This window comes from Tripterygium wilfordii, chromosome 1, assembly GCF_013401445.1.
Source record: "Tripterygium wilfordii isolate XIE 37 chromosome 1, ASM1340144v1, whole genome shotgun sequence".
Classification (NCBI taxonomy): Eukaryota; Viridiplantae; Streptophyta; class Magnoliopsida; order Celastrales; family Celastraceae; genus Tripterygium; species Tripterygium wilfordii.
In genome coordinates this window covers 1,937,337-1,954,895 of record NC_052232.1, presented here as the reverse complement: position 1 = coordinate 1,954,895, position 17,559 = coordinate 1,937,337, and the positions used below count along the sequence as shown (strand labels likewise).

The following is a 17,559-nucleotide window of genomic DNA, read 5'->3' as shown; positions in this document are numbered from 1 at the left end:
GAAAATCAAAGAATGAAGACATGTATGAAACACAAGATGAGGCAACATCAACGATAAGAGGAAATTGTAATTAATGAATTAGATATTCATGTTCATATCAGAAGATGGAAAGCTGTCCTTCACAAAAATAAATCAAAAAAATAGCTCGAACACATAGTGTGGGAGGGGGGGAGGTTACTGGGTAGATAATAGATTATGTGGGTGGGAAGGGGTAATTTTGAAAACTCAATGTGTGTAAGAAAAAAAAAATTAAGGGTGTGTTACGTAAGTGTGTGCATTGAGTCTAATTATGTGTGCAAAATTACTACCAACTAGAAAGGTTGTGTTCTCTTTTCCATCTTTAAGATTTGAAAATGCTAGAATATTATCAGCTTCACGAGCCGCAAGTTGCACTACCTTCTTCCTTTGAATGGTAGAACGACCTATTTCCGCCGCGACCTATTTCCGCCGCGATCCATTTGCAATTGAAAGCATTTGTCCTCGTCCGCCCCGAGAATAGGTTACCACAAGGATCCAAAAGAATTAGATCAAGGTATATGCCGCTTCACGAAGAACTGTGATTCATAAAGAAGCATTGCAACACTACCAACTCAGTTAGTGGCGTACCTTAGTATTCAGGGACCTTAGACGAACTCTAAAAAAAGTGCACTCTTAAAAAAATTTAAAGGCCGCATATTACTTAAATATAATTTTTCTAGTATTTTGAGATGCAAAATCATTAATTATATTGATGTAATCAATTTTTTTCCGCCAAATCACTTTCGATAGACAACAGAACTAACCCATCTAGCCTTTCTTGTGATATAGTAGAACGGAGATATGCCGTTGCCAAATTGAACTTTAAAAGCTTGTCTCTAAGGAGGCTATCTTTATTGGAATTGTCAACAGTATTTTATATGCAATCCATACATTTGAAAAATCATCATATATTGTTTGCAAATGATTTACTACTTCAATAACTTTTTTACTTATTAAGGTAAAGTACTCCACAAGACCTTGAACTATAAAGCTAAAATTCTTGCATCAATATCATAAAGAGTTCCATGATTCGAAAAATTCTCAAATTTGGTGTTATTCGAGATCAAACTTTCATTATCTAACAGATTGTAACTTGTTTTTAAGGCCAGAAAACATAAATCCAAATCACTGTTCAAATTTGGATTTAATTGGCTACATTATGATCTGTGTATCAGACTCAAATTAATAAATGTACCTTATTTGTCCATTTGCAATTCTCTTCTTGCACGGAAGAATAAACAATAAACGTCACCGTATAATATGTAACTCATCTTCACTGAGTACATTCTCAAACACATCACTGCGGACGTCATCGTTTCAACACCCATCACCCCACCACTATATCTATATATGTATCATGTAACCCCCACACTCCTCCTCCATACACTCCAACACTCATCAGATAACCAAACAACCAACAATGTCGAAACCACACATCTTCATCGTAACATTCCCTGGGCAAGGCCACATTAACCCAGCTCTCCAGCTCGCCAAACGCCTTATCCGCACCGGTGCACACGTCACCTTCGCCACAACCATCTCGGCCCACCTCCGCATGCCGAAAGACCAAACTACCCTTCCCAAAGGCTTGTCTTTCGTCACCTTCTCCGACGGTTTCGACCACGGGTTTAACCCAAATGATGGTTTGGATCACTTCATGTTTCAGTTCAAGCATCGCAGCATGAAAAATGTCAGAAACCTCATCATGACCATTAATCAAGACCGTCCGATCACGCGCGTGATATACTCTCTACTACTTCCTTGGGTTGCCACTATGGCGCGTGAGTTTCGCATTCCTTCCACGCTTCTTTGGGATGAGCCAGCTGCTCTGTTAAACATATATTATCATTACTTCAGCGGTTATGGAGGTTTGATTAAAGAGAAAGTCGTTAGTGACCCCTCGTTTTCAGTTGAATTATCGGGACTGCCTCCGTTGACTAGCGTTGACCTCCCCTCGTTTTTTCTTCCTTCAAATGTGTATGCGTTTGCACTCCCTTCGTTTAAGGAGCATGTGGAGGTATTAAATTCTGAAACCAATCCAAAAGTGCTTGTGAACACTTTTGATGAATTAGAATTCGAGTCGTTGAAAGCTATGGACAAGTACAATTTGGTTGGCGTTGGGCCTTTGATTCCATCTGCTTTTCTGGATGAAACAGATCCCTCCGATACTTGCTTTGGTTGTGATTTGTTCAAAAAAGGACCCAATGATTACATAGACTGGTTGAACTCAAAACGTTCAGGATCGGTGGTTTATATCTCATTTGGAAGTCTGTCTGTGCTGGCGAAGCCTCAAATGGAGGAAATGGGACGTGCTTTGCTTCATACTGGAAGGCCATTTTTGTGGGTTATAAGAGAACAAATGGGAGAAGCTAATGCAAAAGAAGAGTTGAGTTGCAAGGGAGAATTGGAGAAACAGGGGATGATAGTGCCGTGGTGTTCACAAGTTGAAGTTCTGTCTCATTCTTCGATCGGATGCTTTGTGAGTCATTGTGGGTGGAATTCGACTTTTGAGAGCTTGACTTGTGGGGTTCCAATGGTGGGATTTCCACAGTGGACTGATCAACCCACCAATGCAAAGCTTGTCCAAGATGTGTGGAAAATAGGGGTGAGGGTTGCAGAGAGAACTGATGGGTTAGTTGAAGCTGATGAGATTAAGAGGTGTTTGGATTTGGTTATGGGGAGTAATGAAAGAGGAGAAGAGATTATAAGAAATGCCAAGAAATGGAAGGAATTGGCAAGAAAGGCTGCCATGGAGGGTGGGTCTTCAGACAAGCATCTCAAGACATTTGTGGAAGAAGCTGCACAAGAATAGGATAAGAAAGTGATAGTTTGGCGATTTAAGTTTTCTGGTATGAATGCTTTGCAGTATGAGTTGTTTTTGGGCTTCTTCTTTTTTTCCTTAAATGTTTGGAAGGGTCCGATTCTTGTCTAGTTGTTATTTTTTTCTTTCCCTTCATAAATGTTTGGAAGGGTCTGATTCTTGTCTAGTTGAAAATACATAATAAGAATGAAAACTCTTATCTTCCATAAAGCAAATGTATATCAGCTCTCCAGCATGTTGATAAGGATCTCCTAACAACCAAGGCCCAACCGGACTCCCAACGAGTGGGCCGGCTGTAACCAAGGCCCAGTCAGGCCCGGGCCCGTGGCCCTACCCTCATGAAAACCTTGGCTACTAGGGAAAGGAGACCCTTTCCCCTTATAAACCATATCTCAACTCCCACATCTACCGATGTGGGACAAGTGCGTAACATACCCCCGCTCTTACAGGACCAACGCCCACGTTGGTCAAGCACCACTGGTCAAGCACCATGGCCCGGGCCCGTGGCCCTACCATGGCTGGCCACTATGGCTGGCCACTCCGCAGACGCAGTCCCGCCGCGGCCCTCCACGGACAGGGGAGCACACACAGGCCCCACAGGCGGGAGCTGGGTGGCTTCGATACCAATTGATAAGGATCTCCTAACAACCAAGGCCCAACCGGACTCCCAACGAGTGGGCCGGCTGTAACCAAGGCCTCAGTCAGGCCCGGGCCCGCGGCCCTACCCTCATGAAAACCTTGGCTACTAGGGAAAGGAGACCCTTTCCCCTTATAAACCATATCTCAACTCCCACATCTACCGATGTGGGACAAGTGCGTAACACATGTCAATTTTAAGAGTTTCAATTTTATTAGGATTTCATTTCTCTCTCCGATCTATCTTTTATTCTCTCTGCCTCTCTCCCTCCTTCTATCTCTATCCTCTCCATCACTCCCTTTACCCATCAGTCCTCCCTCTCTCTTCTTTGCCTTCTCCCTCCTTTGATGAACTCAGATCTAGATATGGTAAAAAATGGGTGATAGTTCTTGGTCGCAGTTATGAATCTAGAGAGAAATGGATGGTATATCTAAGATCTGGATCTTGAGAGAAATGGGTGGCTGTTTTGAAGGAAGCTCCGAAGAACTGTCAAGGGAGATGAAAGGATAATAATTTCTCACATGTCGAGGTGCGATCTTGACAATGTTCTTCTTGGAGAGCTCCTAAACACTAGGTATGCTCTAGAAATCAATGTGGGTTCCATGGGTGATCGATGAGCCAAAATTGACTGCTTCTGTATCTTAGTTTTGGTAATGATGACCTATGGGGTATGGAGAAGCCATTGCTTTGGTAGATTTTTGGTTTGTTTGTTGGTTAGATGGTTTGATGTGGCTTGGGGGAGATGGACGTGTAAAGAGAGGTGTGGGTGTGGGTGTTGGTGGTGTGAAATTTGGAGTCTACTTGTTAAGTAATAAAATACTTTAACAATGTAATAAAACACTTAAACAATGTAATAAGTAGATGAACAATGTAATAAAAGACTTAAACAAAGTAATAAGAAGATGAACAATGTAATAAAACAAATGTCTAGTTGATAAAAAACAATGTAATAAAATAATGAAATTTCTCAATGCGTCCAAGAACAAGATAGGGCTAGAAAAGTGAAAACAAAAAAGCTTGAAAAAAATCTCAGGCCAAAAAGAAACATCCAACAAGAGAATTCCACTTTGTAGGTTGTAGTAGCTTGAACATACTCTTGCTTCAGTCAAGTCATGTGAACAAAGAACCAGCACACAATGTAATAAGAAGCTTAAACAGTGTCATAAGAAGCTTAAACAATGTAATAAGAAGCTTAAACAATGTCATAAGAGGCTGAAACAATATAAAAACAATGTAATTTAAGTAATTACATAGAAAATAATGATTTATCCTTCTTTGAAACGTTAATTTAGTCTAAATTCCACCTTATAAGGCATAATTTGAAGAACAACGTATTTTTATTAATATTTTAGTATTGTAAATTGTTATTACATTATTCGGAGTGCTCCAGATCTTATTACACTGTTTACGAAAACAGTGTAATTAAGAATGATCGGGTAAAATATATCGACAATGAGTATTGTTAGAAAGAGTTTTACATGTTGATTCTGAATATGCAATTTATTTTGAAATCTGACATGTATTTTGAGAGAAAAAAATGTTATGTGAGAGAAAAGTAGATATTTGAAAATTGATTTTTTTTACATATCTATGAGAGAGCACTTTTTTTATCTAATGATTTTGAATTTGTTGAAGTTTTCAATTAGCCATGTCATCTTTTATATGTGGCATGCCACATGTTTGTGGATAATAAGTGATACCGTAATAAGAAAGACAATGCTTCTTCGTTGACTCTTTTTTCTTTATCATAAGATGGCTTATCGTTTAGAATTGAGAAGGTTTAGGTTTGCATAGTTGGATTCAAATGCTTTGACTGTGGTGCTTTTGGTAGGCAGCGTTTCACTTTGACTGATCAAGTCAAAAACTGATTTGAGTATCAATAAGTTGTTCGATTTTAATCCATTCAACAACTCGGGCGATAGTTTGATTTGAGTATCAATAAGTTGTTTGATTTTAATCCATTCAACAACTCGGGTGATAATTTGATTTGAGTATCAATAAGTTGTTCGATTTTAATCTATTCAACAACTTGGGTGATAGTTTAGTCTATGGGGCAAAACTGTATGAATTCAAAAAAGTTCTGTGTTAGATTTTTATTGGGAGTAATACCCTTGTAGTGATGCAGTGGGTTATGGCATATCGAATGTACAAAAGATAAACTTGTATAATGTCATTTTTTATTAGTTAAAAAAAAGAGAGAATAATGTTTTAATCTGTTCATAATTATGTATCGATCAAAATCAAGGTCATTATTCCATTATAATCATAGAGAATCGTCCAACTAAAATTTTGTGTTCTTATTGCTAAATCATGCGTGGATTGCACGAAATAAACAAGTCCATGAAGATAACCAAGGTGATGATCTGATGTCCAATTCCTCTATCCTAGCGACTACCCTAAAGCTTCTGCGAGACTTTCGCGAGGCTCATGCCCCTTCTCACCCTTCTCCACAAACTCAGCAAGCCTCTAATAATTGGGAATGCCCGCAGCCAGGTCTCTACAAAATCAATAATGTTGATGGAAGTTGGGTGAATGGTGATCAATTTGTAGGGATCGCTGTCATTATCCGAGATCACAATGGTGGAGTGAAAGCTTCAGGATTTAAGTGAGTATACTCAGCTGGTGGGGTAGCTACAGTTGAAGCAACTGCTTTTCTTTTCGGCATTCAGATGGCTGTGACTGTGAGATTGAATATTTCCAGTGCAGTTCTTGAAGGAGATGCCATGGAGATTGTAAATGCGATTCGAAACTCAAATTGTGACCTCATAAGTTATGGTCATTAGCTAACAATTTCATAATATCATCGTTATTTGGAGACCTCAAGTATTCGTTTCCAAAATTCATTGACAATACCATCATGCCCTCTCCAATTCGCACCTATTCATCCAAAAGGTCGGAAGAGAGCCAGAGACACCATATGCAAGCATTCGCAACGTAACCGTTATCTTTTGAAGTGAAGATAACCTTAGCTTTCCACCCGCATCCATTTTTTTGTTGGAAATAAGGTTGATGAGCCTCTAGTGTAGACTGGATGTGAAGAAATAAGTCAGGTCCCATTCAAAATCTTCTTCAAATCGATCATGAGAATAAACCGGATTCTTAGCAAAATAATCATTAAAAAGTCGTTCGTGACACGGAACAAAGTCATGATCAATGTACAATCGTGGAGTACGTGATGCTGAAGCCCTCATCCTCTCCACCCTTTGTTGCTCTACTTCGAATATTAGCATCTCTTATATCTCTTCATCGGAGGAAGAGTCGAAAACACATTCTTAAAAATATTTTTTAGAAAAAGAACTCGTTGATTATATAGGAGTGATGATATCAAATACAATAGAGTTGAAATTGAAAAGCAATAATGAAAGGAAGCAATTGTTGTACAATGATGTTGCCTATATTTCAAATTTTAGAAATAGAGTCGTTGGGAATTTTTATTTTTCAAATACAACCGTTGAGAATCTTTATTTTTCCAATATAGTCGTTGCAAATCTTTGTTTTTAGTTTATTCTAAATTAATAAATACTTTAATTTGTATTAATTAATTTTTTTACTAGTATAATTATAATTAATATTAATTATTTTTCTAAAATTAATACATAAATTAGAATATAGTTTGTAAACATTTTAATTTTTACTTGAAATCAAATAATATACAAATTTAATAATAAAAGAAGAAGAAACTAATATTTTAATGCAACAGTAGAGATCTAAAATGGAGATTCTGATATAATTGTTATTGAATAGAAAATCTGTAAATTATCAAAAAATAATATTTGAATTGGTAAAATAAAAGATATCTTAAAAGATACCAATATTAATGCTCTAAGATTATTGCTCTCAAGTCTCAATACTCACCATATAAAAGGATTGTCCATAAAATAGAGTACCCAAAATACAGAATTAAAGAAATTCAGTATCAACAGTGAATCTGTATAATCTATTTCACAAAAAGACAAAGTCTGTAAAACGAAAAAAAATATATACACACTTAAAATATTGACTCCGCTCTTCATCTGGACTTCTCTCTCCTTCTCTTCCTCCCACTGTCTTTGTCCGTCTATTCCTATACGTCGTCGTTCTCCTCTCCGTCCTTGCACTCTGTCCGTCTCTGCTTTGCACTCTCTTCGACACACGCCCCCCTCCAGCTCGCAGTCGTAGTCGAATCGCAACCCCCTCCTTGCATTCCTCCGAGTCAGAATCGCAACACACGCCACCTCCTTCTGCGCGACTTCTCCTCTGCAGGTGACTCTCTTCTGTCCGGTAAAAGTAATCAAAAGTTGCTACCGATAAGCCTCAGGTAGGGATTTTGTTTTTAATTTTACTTTTAATTTAGAAAAAAACTGTTTTTCATTGTTCGATTGAATGTGAAACCCTTTGTGATTTGATTGGCAATCTAGTTTATGATTCCTGAATTTTATTTTTTGGTCTATGTGATTAATCTAGTTTATGATTCCTGAATTTTATTTTTTGGTCTATGTGATTAAGATATGAATTGCAGTTACAGATTTGATTGTGAATGAGTGCAATAGTCAATTAATTCTAATTGGTTTCAGGAAGTCCTGCTCTAGCAAATTTGATGGAGCTGAAACACTTGAGAATCGTATCACTGATGTGCACTCTGTTAGTTGTTGCAGCAGAATTAACTGCAAATGGGCTAAATTGTTTAATTTACCAGGAGATGTGTTCAGATAAACAGTGTTTTGGTGCCTCTTATGTAATTTTCAGATAAACAATGATAAACATTTTAATTTTTATTAGAATATATAAACAATTAATAATAAAGTAAGAGAAAATTAATATTTTAATGTTGTAGGGATTGGAATAGAGATTCTAATGCAGTTGTTGTCGAATAGAGATTATGCAAATTGTCAAAAAGTGGTATCTTGACGAGTGACAATAGAGAATTAAGAGACATTGATGCGAGTGCTCTGCTGTTCTATATATATTTTTTTAATGATGCGATGATACCCCCAAACCCAGAGTTTCCTACTCGGGCCGGACTTCTCGAACGAGGGATCCAAGTAAAAGATGTATTTGTTTTGGGTCTATCATTCAGAGGAGAGAAATTCTTAGACCTACCTTCAAATTCACCTGCGGAACTTTCCTGCATATGAAGATGATTGGAACCCTAACTTAGAATTGCAATTCTCGTGCACTCTGTGTCAAGTTTGGGTTGTTTAGGTGATACGTTTGATAGTTTTGGATTTATTTGCACAAAGTAGGATTCCAGTTAAGTCAATTTGATTTTCCGTGTAACATATACTGGTACGTGTTTGATTGATCCCTTTAATATTTAATTTTTCGCAGTAATATGCAAAATCATTAGCATTCATCCAAAATACCACTGAATTGCTTCTTTTTTTTCCAATTGATAACTTCTGGAATTGAATTTCCCCCTTATCCATGTATGTGTGTATATCTTTTGACTGACTGCTTCATTATGTCAAACTATAATATTGAGTCGTTTCGTTTTCTACCTTGCAGAAGTTTTGAATTATATTGAGAGCTAGAGTTTAGATATGCTCAGTGGAATCAAATTTATACCCCGTGAGGAGTTTGAGAAGGTAAATATCTATAGTGGTTTGTGTTAAGTTTACTGCTTCCCTTTTAGTATCATTGATATGAATTTCTGTGTATCTTATTTTTTTGCTTGACTTCTCTCAATTTGGAAATTGGGTTTTAGGTACAAGATGACAAGGGAAAGAAATCAGGCAATAAAGTCTATGGGAAAGGAAAAGATGGAAGAAGAAGTAGAAAAAAGAGTTACAGTAGTTCAGATGATGAGCTCAAAAAAATAAAAAGAAGGTCCAGAAAAAGCAAGAAGTGGAGCTCATCTGAGGAGGATATTAGCCCGAGTGAGAGTGATTACAGTTCTGATAGAGATGAAAAGAGGAATAGGAATAGAATTAGGAAAAAGAATAAGAGGAGGAGTGATGATTGTCTAGGGGATAGCAAGGGATCAAAAAGAAGATCAAACGGATCCGAAAAACACTATTCATCTGAGTATTCTTTATCTACTTCCGAGGATGAGCATCAAGGCGGAAGTCGACAAGATAGAAAGAAAAGGGAGAGTTTGGTCGGGGATTTATCAGGTGAGCATCATATAATGATTTTATAGTACAATGGTTATTTTCTAATTGAGTTGCAAGTTACGACATTATTTGATACTTAATATTATGTCCGTCTTTAGATGACGGTAGAAGGACTAATTCAGTGAAGGAGACAGAAATTGTGAGGAAAGAAATGGGGCTGGAGTGGATGCTTAGACCTGGAGAGAGGATTGGCGGAAAGCCAAAGGAGGTTGTGGACAAAGAACCAGAGGAACCTGCTACTGAGGAGGTAAGAGTTGTATTAGCATTGGAAACTCTTTTGGATGGGGGTGGTTTTTGTATGTTTGGTGCACACGTAGTATAGAAATGGAAACTCTTTTAGTATTTATTTGAACAATTTACATTAGTTAGACACCGGGAATACCTCACACACTTGCTTATCCATGATCGATTGAGTAGCATTATACGCTTGTCTTATTTGTACATAAAATTTGTCTTTTTTTCATTGACAACTCAATTGTGTTTTCCAGCAGATAAAAAGAGTGAATCCCAAAGAGTTGAATCCATATTTAAAGGATGATGGAAGTGGTTATCCTGAAGATGCAGATGATCGAAAAGCTGGTGGAGACAAACTCTTAACTTCGTCAGTTGTTGGGGACGGTGGTGCCAGTTGGAGACTGAAAGCGTTGAAGCGTGCACAAGAGCAAGCAGCTCGTGAGGGGCGAAATCTTTCGGATGTACGTCTCATTTTAGTTACTGTTCTTGTTAAATTTGACCTCATTTTGTTGATTTGTGATTTACGCTTTGAAATCATGCAGGTTGTAGGGGAACGATGGAGTTCTCTTGGTGAACTTACAGTCTCTGCGGCATCTCATATTGCTGCCCCGTCCCGTGCTCATTTGCATGCCATAAAGAATAGAAAGAAGGGGCTAACTGAGGAACACCAAAGTGGTACAGACAATGAAACCAAAAAAGTTATGGAAAAGGTATTTCTTTACTAACATTGATAATTGAAGTTCTTGATTGTTTCCAAGTAGAACTATTCATTTCTTTCTTGTTTTGTTAACATGTTAAATTCTTTTGTTCAGAGCATCGGTCGCGACTACCTCAAAGATGTTTCTGTCCGCCATCCTAAAATGAAGGCCCCTAAAGTTCATGGTTCTTTATCATGGGGAAAACGAAAAGCTCAAAATTTATCTATGGAAGATGCTGCTGTGATAACTGCTGCAACAGCTAGCTTGAATAAATTTTCCAATGATGGAAGTTTCATGAGTGAAGTTCTAAGTCAAAGTACTAATCTTGGTGGTTCAGGGGGTACGAGTTCTAATCATGAGGGAAAATCAGAGCCACAACTACCTAGTGAAGGTAGTGTTGTGGTTAAAGAGGTATTAAGTGCAAATCAACTGGCAGCTAAAGCTTTGCAGCTTCGAATGAAAGGAAAATATGAAGAAGCTGAGAAACTTTTGGTAAGACAGTATTTCATTCCTGGTAACTTTTCTTTTGCACCAAGCCACCAACATTTATTATTTATTATCATCATCATCAAAACCTTGATCCAATAACTTGAGGTTGGTGAGATGAATAACTGGGAGCGGGAGGTCTTAGTCAGAATCAAGTAAAAAATAAAATATCAGCGGTAAAAGCCTTTGGAAAGTAAAGCTGGAACTATTAAAATTACATAGAAGTCTCTTTGAATAAAATTAAACTATAGAATGGGTCTTTGAAAGTGGTTTTAGGTATGGAAAATTAAACTATAGAATGGGTCTTTGAAAGTGGTTTAAACTGTAATTGTATTAGTGTTTGTTTTGCTCTCTCTCTGATCATCTTATGATAGTAATCATTGCAAGATGCATGTCCTAGCTTATTGCGTAGTTTAGAAATTTTCTCTTGACTAATTCTTTCTGGGGATTTGTATTTAATTGAAATATTTTACATTCTTCATTTTTCTGTTGTAAGTGCACTGCTAGTTGGAGTTGCTTGACACTCACTTAACATTCAACTGATTCTTAATGGAATTGATCACATTAAAAGTTAAAGCCCTTTCTTGTGTGCAAGGAAATATATCCTGGCTCTAGTTTATAAGGAAGATAATGAAAAGATTCTCTAGAATAGTTGTTTGTATTATTCCACTTGAAAAGTGGTCCTGAGAGATTGAACATTGTGTATTGGTATTCTGTCTTAACTAGGGCATGTGTAAGCACTTGTATAACATTTTCTACTTTTTCAAAGTCAATAATTATGACCTTTACGTTTTCATTCAGTAGTTAACTGAATTTCTTCTCCTTTTTCCACTCAAACTTATTAGCAAGAAGGTGAAAACATGAAGGTGAATCACAGTGCGCTGGATGGTGGTGCAACTAGACCACAAAAATCTGAAAATATTAGCAGGTAAATTTTTGTCCTTTTAGTATTTTCTGTTCAGTGAAAGTATTTCATTTAAGATATCATAACTTTGATATTCGCTAGCTATTTGGTTAACTATGTCTGTTCCTTTTCGGCGGCTGTACGTTTAAGGAATGCCATAATCTTCTCTATTAAACAGCTTTGTAGAACTTGTTTGTTGAAGAAGATGCTTAGTGTATTATCGGGAAACCTATTTTGATCTTCTGGAGTTGTAAGGGTATTAAACATGAAAACAACTTGGAAAGTAGATGTTCACATACTAATGGAGAGGTTAACTCGCTGGGGAACAGAAAAAAATAACCTTGGAGAGAACATTGAGGAGAGTGGTATATGATTTAGTAATTTTGCAAGTGATTGATGTGTTATTTGTGTCGGTGTAGGAGTCAGCGATATTATGAAATTGTGTCTTTTTTAGTTTTTTTTTTTTCACATGGAAAAGAATTTGTGAAGGATATTATTCAGGATGGAAAAACAGCATGATATTGTTAAAGGGTTCGTGTGACAGGCTAATCATTCAAAGCCATTTCTTTGATGTTGTTCTGCTCGATAAACCCCTCCTTGAGTCTGTTGCTTCTTTTAATAAAATTTTTCCATTCAAAAAAAAAAAAGATAAACCCCTCCTTGAGTGACCTTTTGACAAAAAGACATGTCACCGTGCTCGAATCCTTGGGATCTTGCATGAAATTGTACTTCCAACCTGTCTTTTTGCCGCTATTATACAAGTTCGAGGATGGGTTGATGAACTTGTATTCGTATCCGTTGCCATCTTTCTACTTCTCTTACAAACCTATAACATAAGTGAGCAAAGTAGCAAACAATTAAGTGATTCACCAATTCAGAATGTAATTATGTAAGTAAAGTAAAATCGAAAGCTAAACCTTCAATACTAGAGTTCTGAGTTCAGTAGTTCAGAATTAAATATTAATCTCAAGTCTTAACTGACTGGGTCCCCAATTTCACCAATCACCCAACAAGTCAACGACAACCTAGTATCAACATTTTAAACTACTTTAAGAGGTAGAGGACATCATGAGACATGAATCGTTTACTGTTCTAATATAGCAGAAATAGAAGGAAAAAAAAAAAAAAAAAGAAGAAAGAAAAAGAAGAAGGAAAGGAAAGGAAAGGAAATGCTAAGAGCATAAAGAGCAGAACTTTCAAAAGGCTCAAAGCACAAGTGAATGTCTTATATCTTGATGTTTTGGTTCAGTTGAATCTCTTACACCAAAAAACAGAACCTAGGATTAGACATGAAACACAAAGTCACAAACTGATTAACACCCCTACTTGCCTCAATTTATATTAATTGTTCTGTATAAAATGAATATGTCTATGATAAGAGTATGATTTTGTGAAAGAAGTAAGTACCTGTGGAGAATAACAGGGTTGTCTCTGCAAGGACAGCAACCTGATTTCAGGAGTATAGGCAATGAGAGGAAATCAGCGATCAGCACCGACGATCCATTCTTCCTCTTTGGTAACACGGATTGTGAAGTAGTGGGTCATGGCTGGCTCGCGAAAGAGATGGCGAATCGGAGACGCTGAGGCTGATATATGACCTTCAGTTCTTCACTTGTTTTGTTTTAGGGCTTCTTTTTCTTTTTGCATGGGCAGGCTAGTGGGTGGGCATTTCTGTTTTTACTTTCTATTGGGCTTGGCTTGTTTTAAAAATTTTAAGTGAGGCTCACTCTTTTCGTTACCATTTCAGCCCAATTACACAGAAAAATTAGTAGAATATAAAAAGCTGTGGCTTTGCGCTTCATGCGAAGTGCGCGCTTAAGCAGGGAAAGGGCTGCACCTCAAGGCCGATGAAGCCCTGGCCCTGCGCCTCGACTTCCTTCAGCACTTGAGCGCGCGCTCTGAAGTCTTTTGGCAACTGTGGTCAAAATTAAAAGATAGTGATTGGAATATCTGGTGGGAGTCGTGTGCATGAGGAAAACAGATGTTGGTTTCCTTGTGTTCTAGTAAGGAGGAGTTAGAATGAAGATTTCAAGATTGCCAGATGAGTTTAGAAAACCATATATTTAGGATATCATTGAAGATGCTATGTTTTGAAAATGATTGACCGTTTATGTGGCGGAGATTTGCTATTTGTTTCTTTGAACTTGGTTAGCACCCCTTGGCCTTTAAATTTTATTAATATTCTACCTTCTGACAGGAAAATAAAAGGATTTTTTAGACATAATTTGGAGTGCAGAAAAGTTTAGAGTTGCTACCCTAGAGATGGAGAATATAGAGAATGAGAGAAAGGTGAGAATTTAGAAGAACGCTTGATTTGGGGTTTATTAGAAAATAATAGTATTTATTTAGGGAAAATTTTGATATGTTTAAAGGCAAAGCTTGGGTTTTGTTTGTTAAAAACAAGATTCTGAGAGAGAGCTAGACACGTGAAAAGGAATGGATTTTTTGCCTGGTAGTTAGAGTTGCTAGGGTAGATATTGACAATACAACGAGAATGGGGTAAAGTGGAACAAGACATGTTATTTACAAGAAACAAGAACTCCAATGGTACAAATGGGCTCTTAATTTATAAAATCATCTGTCTTTTTTTTCTTGTTTGTAGGTATGTTTATTTTAGTTTTCTTTCAACGCAGATATATAATTACGGATTTATCTACCAGAAAGGAGGAGGATGCTGATAGGCATCTAGCTCATAAGATTATGCAGAACAAGCAGTACAGTTTATCTGGTCGAGCAGATGATGAATATGATTTTGAAGATGGTCCCAAGAAAAAGTCCCGGAAGAAAGGGGGAGATGATGATCACAAAGTTTCTGGGAAGAACAGTTTTGCGAAGCGCATCTTGACTCAGCAAGAACGCTGTATCTTTTGCTTCGAGAACCCAAGTAGACCAAAACATCTTGTTGTATCCATAGCAAATTTCTCTTATTTGATGTTGCCGAAGTACCAGCCTCTAGTGCCAGGACATTGCTGCATCTTAACGTTGCAGGTAATCTTAATCTACTCCTCCTTTTATTTTCATTCTTTATTGTCATTTTATGATGTGAATTAGTTTTATCGGATGATTTTCAATTGTAGTTTTGGCTCCATGTCTTCAGAATATTTTTGATGCTTCAACAAAATGAAGATGTTTTCTCCCCTTTTTCTTTCACCTGAATGCACAATATTCTTTACAGTGGTCCAACTAATAGTAGGATTATCCTCGAACTGCCCAAAAAATGAATCATTCCGAAATTTTTTTGAATGGTAAAATTTTTATTGAAGCACCAAAGGGGTGCAACCCCCAAATCATTCCGAAATTTTGTAGTAAAAAAATCTGAAAATGCGTCACTTCTTGAGCCTTGACTCGTTTCAAAATGTGGAGCACTTGTTCTGGGGAGTAAATTGAACTTACATCCGAGAATGGTTTTATTTACATGGAAATGTAATTATGGATGCTCTCTCTCTCTCTCTCTCTCTATATATATATATATATATATATATATATATATAATGAGGCAGTTTGTTAACTTCGTTAGATTTTAACTTAATAATGTTCTTTGCTTCTGTAGCATGAGTCAGCCACGAGGACTGTTGATGATAACGTATGGGGTGAAATTCGCAACTTCAAGAAATGCCTCATAATGATGTTTGCAAAGCAAGAAAAGGATTTGGTGTTTATCGAAACAGTGATGGGATTGGCTCAGCAACGTCGTCATTGTATGATTGAGTGCATTCCGGTGCCTAGAGAAATTGCAAAACAGGCCCCACTTTATTTTAAAAAGGTAAGGTCTCCTAACGATATTATATTTTGATATGTTTTGCTTTGTCTATTTTTTATGTAATATGTCCCTCGTACAGTTTTTGGAAGTCATCTTGAAAACTTCAACTCTCTGTGCTGTTCCCCCTTTCTATAAAACCATACAATCTTTTTAATAAAAAAAGGATGTGCAATTAGTTTCTGGCTTTCTGCAAATGTATATTTTATATATGGGAAAGTTCTTGTCTTAATGTTAGGCAATAATTCTTAAGCTGGTTCAGCTTGGGTTAGCATGTTATGGATTGAAGGTTCATTCATTTTCAAATCACAGCTCAAGTTACATGACTTCTTTTGTTTTAGAGTAATTGAAAGGTTCAGATGTTACAATAAGTATTTTGAGTATTTTTTTTTCTTAAACATACATACACAATTGCAATGTTAGTTATAGCGTGGAATATTTTCTTGCCGGCTACTGTAAAAATTCCTAACAGCAATTTGTTTTAGGCGATTGACGAAGCTGAAGATGAGTGGAGCCAGCATGATGCAAAGAAGCTCATTGATACAAGTGTGAAGGGTTTGCGTGGTTCAATCCCCAAGAATTTTCCATACTTCCATGTGGAATTTGGTTTGCATAAGGGGTTTGTCCATGTCATTGATGATGAGACCAATTTCAAAAGCAGCCTTGGCCTTAACGTTATAAGAGGCATGCTACAATTGCCAGAGGAAGACATGTACCGTCGCCGGCAGCACGAGACAATTGAGGCTCAAAAGCAAGCTGTTGCAAAATTTGCTCAAGAATGGGAGCCTTTCGATTGGACGAAACAGCTCGATTAAGTGATATGGGGCCATTGTACATGCAAATTTCTAAAGGTGGGATCGATCGAGAGCGGAGATCAGTGATTCAGTGGGTTTGTCCAGGAAGGATTAGTGAAGAAGTTGAAGGAGTTGGTTATTTGTGATATTTTATATATACAACTACCAGAGAATTGACATGAACCAAGCATCATTCATACATACAGGAGCACACTTGGGGTGTGATTCATAAGGGTTGAGTCTGTATACTTGGGAGGTTACCATATTTTAATCCCAAGTCATGTCTAATTGTAGGGCAAAATTTGTTTTCTTTGTTAATTTATATAGACCCCTAAAACAGAACATGATTTTCGTTCTCCTATGTGGAATCAGGGCATGAGATAGGGACTTCATTGTCTTTGCATTCATCATTGTTTTTTTTTTTTTTTCCTCCTGAGAACTATATTATCTTAAACAAGAAATAATTAAGATCCCAACATTTATCATCCAGTAGCATGTGGCACTCAAGTGTGATTTTCAATGGGAGCTGTGCTATGATGTTATCGCATCTAATGAATGAGTGATACAAGGTACTAGGATGTTTTTGAAATGAATGAGTGACACACATTTCAGATGCTTTTGGGATGATAAATATTGGGATGTGTAACACTTTTGATACACATGGTATAAGTAGGGGCCAATATACCATGAGGAATCAAGAAAAGCGGAGATGGTGAAACCAAAATTAATCCTTTCTTGTAAATGGTTTAGCCCACAAACTTGTACGATGGGCCGCAGAAGGGCTATGGTCCGGCCTTACTCCCGACTCTACTTTAAACCCCCCGATGTGTATCTTATTATGAATTATGATTATTTTAATAAAATAATAAATCCAATTAATCCGTCACAATAATTGTTTTCTAATTGAGGTTGAATGCAAAAGTACAAAACCAAACACGTCAGCGTGACAAGTGGAGTCTAGGGTTTCATTGGGCGATTGGTGAACACGTAACTTGGGGCTTGTATTCCTCCTATAAAGACCCCCACCCAAGCTTACCCTAAAAACACATATCTCCACCTCTCTCTTGGATCTCGTACGACTGTTGGGCCTATTTCAGGTATTTGGCCAGTGAAATCAC

The 17,559-nt window shown here is 37.2% G+C and overlaps 2 protein-coding genes across 4 annotated transcripts; both read left to right on the top strand.

Annotated features, from left to right (window-relative positions):
* Positions 1 to 1,388: 1,388 nt before the first annotated feature.
* On the top strand, positions 1,389 to 3,071 carry LOC119996933 (crocetin glucosyltransferase, chloroplastic-like). The gene has a single exon (XM_038843715.1). It carries the CDS (start codon positions 1,439 to 1,441, stop codon positions 2,828 to 2,830), a length of 1,392 nt encoding a protein of 463 aa, XP_038699643.1. The 5' UTR covers positions 1,389 to 1,438; the 3' UTR covers positions 2,831 to 3,071.
* A 4,411-nt stretch (positions 3,072 to 7,482) lies between these two features.
* LOC119999905 (CWF19-like protein 2) lies at positions 7,483 to 16,837 on the top strand. 3 transcript variants are annotated; one of them, XM_038847721.1, is made up of 11 exons: positions 7,483 to 7,773; positions 8,961 to 9,040; positions 9,160 to 9,568; positions 9,667 to 9,815; positions 10,060 to 10,263; positions 10,345 to 10,512; positions 10,615 to 10,992; positions 11,832 to 11,914; positions 14,524 to 14,878; positions 15,441 to 15,653; positions 16,133 to 16,837. In XM_038847721.1, exons 2-11 carry the CDS (start codon positions 8,996 to 8,998, stop codon positions 16,460 to 16,462), a joined length of 2,334 nt encoding a protein of 777 aa, XP_038703649.1. In that variant the 5' UTR covers positions 7,483 to 7,773; positions 8,961 to 8,995; the 3' UTR covers positions 16,463 to 16,837. The 3 variants fall into 3 exon arrangements, with proteins under 3 accessions (XP_038703649.1, XP_038703657.1, XP_038703641.1); XM_038847729.1 differs by having other exon boundaries at positions 10,057 to 10,263; positions 14,551 to 14,878; XM_038847713.1 differs by having other exon boundaries at positions 10,057 to 10,263.
* Positions 16,838 to 17,559: the final 722 nt, after the last annotated feature.